Source organism: Cyphomyrmex costatus, unplaced genomic scaffold, assembly GCF_001594065.2.
Source record: "Cyphomyrmex costatus isolate MS0001 unplaced genomic scaffold, Ccosl1.0 scaffold8, whole genome shotgun sequence".
Classification (NCBI taxonomy): Eukaryota; Metazoa; Arthropoda; class Insecta; order Hymenoptera; family Formicidae; genus Cyphomyrmex; species Cyphomyrmex costatus.
This window is the reverse complement of record NW_017280375.1, coordinates 1,208,740-1,217,940: the sequence shown is the minus strand read 5'-3', so window position 1 is coordinate 1,217,940 and position 9,201 is coordinate 1,208,740. Positions and strand designations below refer to the sequence as shown.

At 32.1% G+C, this 9,201-nt stretch overlaps 1 protein-coding gene across 3 annotated transcripts in view; it reads right to left on the bottom strand.

The window, feature by feature from the left end:
* Positions 1–492: 492 nt before the first annotated feature.
* Positions 493–9,201, bottom strand: part of Gs2 (glutamine synthetase 2) — a 34,868-nt gene continuing 26,159 nt past the window's right edge. For all 3 annotated transcript variants that reach the window (XM_018549186.1, XM_018549187.1, XM_018549185.1), the window contains exons 2-4: positions 3,221–3,411; positions 1,569–2,017; positions 493–1,028 (exon numbers count right to left, since the gene is read on the bottom strand). In XM_018549186.1, the coding sequence (XP_018404688.1) occupies positions 552–1,028; positions 1,569–2,017; positions 3,221–3,404 (1,110 nt within the window). In that variant the 5' untranslated portion in view covers positions 3,405–3,411 and the 3' untranslated portion in view covers positions 493–551. The remainder of the gene's footprint in view (positions 1,029–1,568; positions 2,018–3,220; positions 3,412–9,201) is intronic.

The following is a 9,201-nucleotide window of genomic DNA, read 5'->3' as shown; positions in this document are numbered from 1 at the left end:
ATAAAATATATAAAGCGACGAGCTTTAGGAAGGGATAACTTGAACAGTAACATATATGCCTTGCCTTATAACTACAAGCTCGTCTTACAATTACAATTATATCTAATATTTATATATATATATATGACTATGAATACGACCGGCGAGCTGCATTGACAATTCAAAAATTTGATCGCAAATCAATGATTTTCTATAACTATATTTTCTTTATAAACAATAATATCATATCTATAATAACAATGAAAGAGAACCGATCTAATTCTGATTACACTATAATCCTCAAACGTCGATTCTCTTTCGGCAAGGCCTTGCCTTATCACTAATAGCGAATGTTGCTTTTGTAGAACTTGCAGTTAAATGTTTCGAATGACACTTAAGATTTTGAATTTTCAAACTTTGTTACTTTTCTGGTAGATAAATTCGATAATAATCACCAATTCTGAAATAGAAAAACCGATAGAATTTCCAAGTTCTACAAGTAATTGTACGCTCCAGAGTGTATTTTCGGATGTGTGCGTATATCGCTCCGATGTATCTTCACCACGACTTTATTATTCGTTTAGCACGCAGGTGCGGACCAGGGCGTCGCAGACGGAGTAGGGATCGCAATTGCTGCTAGGCCTCCTGTCTTCCAGATAGCCCTTCTTCTCCTCGGCAACACCACGGGGAATGCGGATGCTGACGTTTCGGTTGGCCACCCCAGCACTGAAGTCATGAATATTACTGGTCTCGCATTTGCCGGTCAGCCTACGCTCGTTGTCCTTCCCTCCGCGCGGATCATACGCTTGGATATGCCTGAGATGTTGCTTGCTGAGCTTGTCAATCGCTTTTTCGATTTCAGCGATACCGTTATCGCCGCGCATCGCCTTCGTCGAAAAGTTGGTGTGGGCACCGGCGCCGTTCCACGAGCCGTCCACTGGCTTCGGGTCCAGGCTGACGATTACACCGTATTCTTCGGCGACGCGATGCAGAATGAATCGGGCGATCCATAGATCATCTCCGGCGTTGATGCCCGTGCACGGTCCTACCTGAATCCATATAGTAAAAAAACACGATAATAGATAACTCTTTGTAAAGAGATATTTTCTTCCCGCAAGAGAACATTATAAATTAAATTAAAGTCCCGAGTTACATAAAGTTTACATTATAAATTAAGTTTTCGATAAAAAGTACAGTTATTAAATTAAATATTGCGTTATGATCTTGATTGAATTTTTCCTACTTTTAAGTAGGTATATCTTATTCTTCAGATTTTAATATTCAAAATGCAAAAAAGTCGTTTTCAATTACATTAAATTTAAATAAAGTTACATTTTAATTCAAACGAACACTGGAATCCATGAATATCAGTTAAGGAAATTTCGGAGCAAATATCAATCAGGGTTAAATATCAATTAGAGCTAAATCTATAATCGAAGTTAATTATCTGATTAGACAACATCTTAATCTTAAAAAAAAAGAATTCCCTTATCGTCTGTCTAATTGTTATCAAAAAAAGATTGTTCTCGAATTAAGAATGTATTATGTACGTATTCTCTATCTTTTATTACAACGATTTGATTACTCACCTGGAACTCCCATTGCGAAGGCATCACCTCGGCGTTGGTTCCCGCGAGCTTCACGCCAGCGTACAGGCAGGCCCTGTAATGGGCCTCGACGATTTCGCGACCGATGACTTTGTCGGCGCCGACGCCACAGTAATAAGGACCCTGTGGGCCTGGGAAGCCATTCTTAGGCCAGCCGAGTGGCCTACCATCGAAGTCCAAAAGAGTATACTCTTGTTCGATACCGAACCAGGGCTCTTGATCCTTGATAGACTCCATCGCCTGGTTTGCGCGGCATCGCTTGTTCGATTTCGTTGGCGTCTTGTCGCTGTAGTAGGTATCGCACAGTACGAGCTTGTTATTACCGCGACGAAAAGGATCGTTATAAATCGCCACCGGGTAGAGGAATATATCACTGTTGGCACCGTCGGCCTGGTACGTCGAACTGCCATCGTAAGTCCACGTTGGTAGATCTAGAAAAGATATATAATCGAGTAGTTAATATTTCGTTTAAAAATAGCAATGAGTTAATTAAGCGGCTCGTGTTTACTGGAATTACTGGAACTCAATTCTTTCGTATTATTATAGTGAAATTGCGATTCGAGTTTCTTCAGTTACTATTTTCCACAACTATTTAATAGAACATAAATTATTAATCTAAATAAATTATTAACAACGAATATTATGCTACAAACTGAAAAAAATATTGTTATATGAAAAAATATTTCGTAATGGCGATATGTAATGCGAGGTGGATGAGCATTTATATTTTTACTATATACTAATACTTCATTAGCAACGCGCATATTAAATTAAAATTTTTATCGCTTTATTCTGACAGCTCAGTAATCTCATATTATCGGTTAAGCGATTATTAATTTCCATAATAAAGATTACAGTATCAAGTGACGCTATATTTTTTATTGTTTTATTACAGGATATATTAGACTTCTACAAAATTATTTCTTTGTGACACATCATAAAATGACGCTCATGATTCGCGAGCGTATTAATAACAGAACGATCAGTAACTCGTTATTAATGAGTGAATGATGGAATCCTATTTACACAATTCTCCAAGGAATATCCTTGGACGTCCTTAGGATATCTCTTGGAGAACTGTGTGTTGGTTGTGTGGGTGGCCACACCAGGTATACCAATATTTCAGTAGAATTTATGAAAAATCATTCAATTGCAAAACAATCGGTAAATATATGTATCGAATAATGTCAAGATCAAGGTGAGAGGGGGCTATCCTATTCGACCTAAATAATAATAATACAAAGCTCTCGATGTCAAAACAACAATATGACAATGTGAAGGGCAATTCGAGAATTGTGGCAGAAATTAATTAAAAATTAATACATGAAAAAATTAAATATATATAATTGAAACGTTTGAAATAGCGTACGTGACATATGTTTCAATTGCCCTTCACATTGTCATATTTGTTCTATTCGACATAATTATCTTTCGTTATTAAAAGTATTTGTTAAAATTAGAAATATCAAGATATTAAATATTCAAAATCTCTGATACATCTAAATTATTTTAAAAGAAAATTGTAATAAAAACGCTACAAAATAGATAAATATTTAAAATAATATCAATTCGAATACATCATAGACAAAATTAGATAATCTATCAGATTATTAATATACGTGTTGTGCACTTACCGGACGGATGTTTCGGTACAAAGTTTAGAGTTCTGGTCTTGCTACGTAATCCTTCACCAGTACCGTCGATCCAGATGTATTTCGCTTGGATCGCATTTTCCGGTTGGGGCAGATCAAAATACTTTTGCAATAGAGTTTTGTCTAACGCTGCATTTGGTGAATCTTTTAGCATACTGCGCGACATAGTGGTACTGTAATAAAAGCAAGAATATTGAAATAAATAAATAATTAAATAGGTATACATCTCGAATCGTAATCATCTTTTGTATAATAAAGAAGCAGTAAGAATTAAAAAAAAAGATGAGGTGTAAATTTAACCATGTAACTAAAAAACGATTTGTAGAATTTTCCATGCTTTGATTAGATGGTAATTAAATATTTTATATAATACTTTATTCGAAATAAACACAAGACAGAACATTTTATTTTACAAAAATTTTTCGAAATAATCTCTTCCTATTTTGATGCATTTTCTGAACGAGTCTCTGAGCCTTCGTTCCATACTTTATTGCATATTCCTAGAGCGTTACGTAGATATTTGTAATATATTTATTTACGATATGCTCTTTTAAAATACAGATATTTCGTATTTTAAAATTTCGTAAACAATGAATTTTAAAGGTGCTCCCAAAGATAAAAATCCATTCAAATTCAGTGATTATTAAGCAGATTATGCATTTTTTTTGTATTTATGACATCTTTTGTTCGCCACATTAAAAACTACAATTTGTGTGTGTGTGTGCAAATTAATTAATAATATTATTAATAATTATAAGAAATATTTATAATCTGTGCAATCTAAGACCATAAAAATATTTACAAAATATATGTATGAAATAAATCTTATAAATATTTATACAAATGTTTTGTAAATATTTTATAAATATTGTGTGTGCTGCTCAAGAAATATTGTATATATGATATATATATGTATATAATGTTATAAGATAAACATATGCAATTACTGTAACATAGTTATTATAGTATTTAACGTATAGTGTCCAAGGACGTTCAATGACCGTTACGTGCTGTCTGGGGCATTAGAGTCATTGATTTATGGATATTTTTGAACGTCACATTCCGTATCGTTCCAGATAAAAAATATCGTTAAAAAAAAATAAGGTCACGTATTGATACATTTAACTGTATTAGTCCTACTAATTTTTTATTATATTTTTTTATATAAATCTGTATTAGACTCTGCATGCAATTTTAATAGCTCGATCGAATTTGAACGAATTCCGCATCGACTTTACATTGCAAATAAAATTGCTTTGCATTTCGCTAAAGCTAAAGCATTTTGTCAGGGTGTTTCGTGACGCATATATTTCTTGGAAAGTGACGTGCGGCGACGCGGTGCGGCGCGGCGCCGTGGAAACACGACCGCGTGGCGTGCGTCGCGCCGCGCGTCCTCGATGGCGGCTATGACGGCGACTGTGACGGCGCGGCGGTATGACGCGCGTGCCGCATTCATGATACAATACAAAGCACGCGTAAAAGAAAGGCTTTAATTGTAGTGGTACTGTGAAAAAGATAGGTGCGCCTACATATAGGGGTTTCACGCGCGGAGCACGCGAGGCATGCGTGCCGTCGTACTGCGCCGCCGCCGTGCCGCTCCGCACCGCGCTGCATCCAAGGAGCGGCGACGTGGTGGTATGAGCGAGATTTTTTTCCCTGGTTCTTAACCGAATAATAGATAAACAATTGATATAAACATAAAAAAAAAACAGAGAAGAAATAAGAATCTCTGGTCTTATTTGTGATAGTAATGTTATCTTTGACAGTTCGAATGGAGATTTCCATATATTATGTCGAAATAAAATAACTGATCCGTGATATTTTCTCCAGCATAAATTTTCCACTCTTCCAATGAAATTTTTCTATTGCAAATTAACACAGATATTTTTCTCCGGTATCTGGACGGCATAGGAATTTTTATTATTTTTTAAATAAAGTAATTGCTTAAACTTTTCAGAAATGTTTTTATGAGTAAGCGACAATTGAATCTAATATATATTATTAATTCATATAATCTATTTGGGTATGGAAATTATTATTTTCTTTTAATAAAGTGACTGTTTAAATATTCTCAGTTTGTTTTTATAAATAAGTAGCAATTCTAGAGAATATATTTGCTATTTCAGTATAATCTATTTGACCTCAGAACTTTGACAGTTCGAATCGATTTCCATAAATCTAACGATCTAATTTTTGATATTTTTTTCAACATAAAATTTTCACTGTTCCAATTTTTTTATCTTAAAATAAAACAGATATTTATCTCTGATATTGGACAAATATCGAAATTTTTTACTTTCTTTCTATGAGGTGATTCAATATTGTTTAAATATTTTTATAAACGGATGAATACAAAGCGTTTTTTTAAATTCTAACCCTTATGCTTGTCGTATACGTGTGTAATCGGGGTCTGATACCATAAATAAAAGTCACGTCGAGAATGGAGAAGTGATCGAACCTGGGACGATCGATCGAGCGGAAAATTTTCGACTTTCAACTTTCGCCTTGGCAAGGCTGAATGCCTTTTTGTGCAATATCTTCTCCGGTGATTGCGTAATTCATTCGTTGATCGAATGCTCCGGTTTGAAATATTACTATTCTCGAAGATACATTATCTGTGATTTATATAGATAAAGTACACGCGCGCGCGCAATTCCGAGAGTCGTAAAAATTGTTTTTAGCAGATAGCTTGATTCTACAATTATCGCGATGCATTACTACCCCTACTTCCTTTTTCTGTCATTATCTGTTTATTCTCATATTGTTATCTTAATAATGAAAAAAACACTCAAGAAAGTGATAATATAAAATCTAGAATGCAGCATTGACTTAATTTTAACAATTTAAATTAATTAATGTAAATTTTGAACATTAAGTGTGCCGCCAAAAGCGCGTAACTTTTTACAAAAGAATAAATTTAAGAAACATATTCAAACTTCTAATTTATACTTCTTATTATTTTACGATTTATATCTCACTTAATTTCATATATAAACTTTATCAAATTTATACTTTTCAAATTAATTGTTAATATATTTAAAATTAAACTTTCTGTAATAGGATATTATTCCGAAGCAGCGATTAATTTTTTGACTGGTGTTTTAACAGTCTGATATCAATATTAGAGTTTAGTGCAGATGACGCACAGAGAGATAAAATTTATTATAAATGCAAAAAAAATTACAAAATTTAATCGTCAAATTTGTTTGACATTTATAGAAAACGTATTTGCATATTTGATAAAAATATTTTGCATTTGTTGCAAATAATTTTTGTAGCGAGTATGTGATCAGAAAAGATGAATAATTTTCGAATTATATGTGTTATTCAAGATTAGACTATTAACAACGTCTATTAAATATTTTTGAGCGGTACATTGTACCTACGATAGACATTTGCAGGATTTGATTTGGACGTCCATAAGACGTCGGTTTGTTGCTTGGGTATGTGCTACTTTTTCTATTAAAAGTTTCTCCTAAGGTTTTTTACACGACGTATCTTATATACCTATTATGTATATATAATTGACAGACAAGAGAAAACTTGCACAGCAGCTCTTTGGTCACGTGCAAACAAGAGGTCACTTTTATGCAACGCATACATAGTCATCTTAATCATTCAGTTGATGAGTTATATGCTTGACGAGTGTCGACCTTTTTTTATCGTAATTGCGAGATGATTGCAACTAATCGAAAAGCTTGAGCACAATTAACAACCTGACAAGTGTAATTTTACTAGTTTTGAAAAATGTTATAATACGATAATATTAAAAAATTATAATATAATAATACAGTGTAATATTTACAACACTTCAATATATGTATGGGAAAGTACGTATGTACATATGTGATTTTTTGAGACTTACAGTTTATAAAGAAAACATTATTGTGTGTGTGTGTGTGTGTGTGTGTGTGTGTGTGTGTGTGTGTGTGTGTGTGTGTGTGTGTGTGTGTGTGTGTAACTTTTTGCTATATTATTAATTATTTTCATCTAAAAATTTTCCTCTATAGTTTGTACGTAGTTTTTTCGTTTAGAATCAGTAATAAAAATTGTGATATATTTTTTGAAATCAAATCAAACGCGTAATATTTTGTATAATAATATTTATAAGTACTCATCTTAATAAATTTATAATTTGTCATTTATAGAAATTTAATGTCTTTTTATATTAAAATTGTTTAATTAAAATTAACTTATGATTGATATTTCTTTCTCTTATCATTAAATATATTTAATTAAGTATTTAAAAATAATTTCATCATAAGTTTTGCCGTCAAAATATTTTATTATGGTTGGTAAACTTTTTTCTTGTGTTAATATAGTTCATCTATCTTATTTACATCTTTTGTTTGTAAAGTGTTCTTTTTTGCACATTCTTATTAGGATTTTTCATTTCCGCTCGTAATCTACGAGGAAAGATTAAAAGATGAAAATAAATATGAAGGTTAATGTACTTCCTGCTAAACTCGAATGGATGCAGGGTGAATGTATTCGTAACGATCACCGACCTTTGCTCGATTCTGAGTTCGTTGTTTGCTATAAGCAGCCAATAGTGGCCAATAATGTGCACGTGCATCAATGCGTCATGTCGCTCGCATATCTGGACACGTGGACAGAAAGTGATGTCATGAAAACCACAATATATACCATCTGTTAACGTCTTACAATTGGCTTTAGGATGTGATGAATTTAAGGCATTTAAGTACATTTTTTCTGTTGTTCTCTAGATCATTATCGGAGCCAATGAAGCAAATAACAGAAGAAAAAGAAAAAGAAGAAGAAAAGAAAAAATCTTTTTTTTTTGTTTTTTATTAATACTTTGATTGTCAAGCTAATTTCTGCATTGTTAAATTTAATAAGTCTAGTGTATCACTTTAATATTTTATTGCTTTTTTAATGTCTCGATATATATTCTTTTTTTAATATTTTAAATATTTATTCTTGGATTATTAAATAAAATCAGCCTACATAAGTAGAATGATGATAACGTCAAAATTACTTTAAAATAAATTACGTTAATCAAAAATGATTTAATAATATCATTTCGGAGTTTTTCTGAGGTCATCATAATTTTTTGTTCTGCTTGATTAATCTTTAATAATGGAAACTTTTAAATTTGAAACGAATCCAGTAAAATTTTCCTATATTAGGAGGCGAATGAGAGTGCCACGTTGTTGTTGGTACGTCAATTAATATATATACTAGGATATATTAAATCCTTTATTAAAAATTACAGAGAGTACGTTTCGACTCTTTTTAGAGTTTATATTAATTGACGTACCAACAACAACGTGGCACTCTCATTCGCCTCCTAATATAGGAAAATTTTACTGAATTCGTTTGGAATTTGGGAATCAAGAAGAAGATATCGGTTTTTGGAATTGTTTCAAATTTTACGCATGACCCAAATATGAGTGATATGACAATCAAAGTGTTAAACGAATTAAAATCAGAAAAATATTTCTCACAATATCGCAACAATATTGCAGTTATATTTTGTGTTTGCTGGGAGAATATCGAAAATATGTCAACGAAATAGACATGACACATGTCGAAGAAAAAAATCCTCGAATGTACTGATCACGATTTACGTCGTTGTATATTTATATTCTTTCCCGTTTAGCATTTCAGTTTTATTTCAGCATTCAATACGATGACTGTGCTAAGGGCATTGTGACGTATTTAATTTTTACGTATAAATTTATAATTCGGCTATCAACATTTTTTTGCAAATTTATCGATATTCAACTTGAATAGCAAAACATTAAATAAATTTATCGTTACTTAAAATACTAGAGTAATTACTATCTACTTGTTTGTTTATATGTTCTGTTAAGCAATAAAATGTCGACTTTATCAAATTTCATTAGCGATAAACTCTGATCCGTACTCGATTTTCTTCATAAATAAACTTTAAAAGAACCCTGTGATTATATATATATATATATATATATATATATATA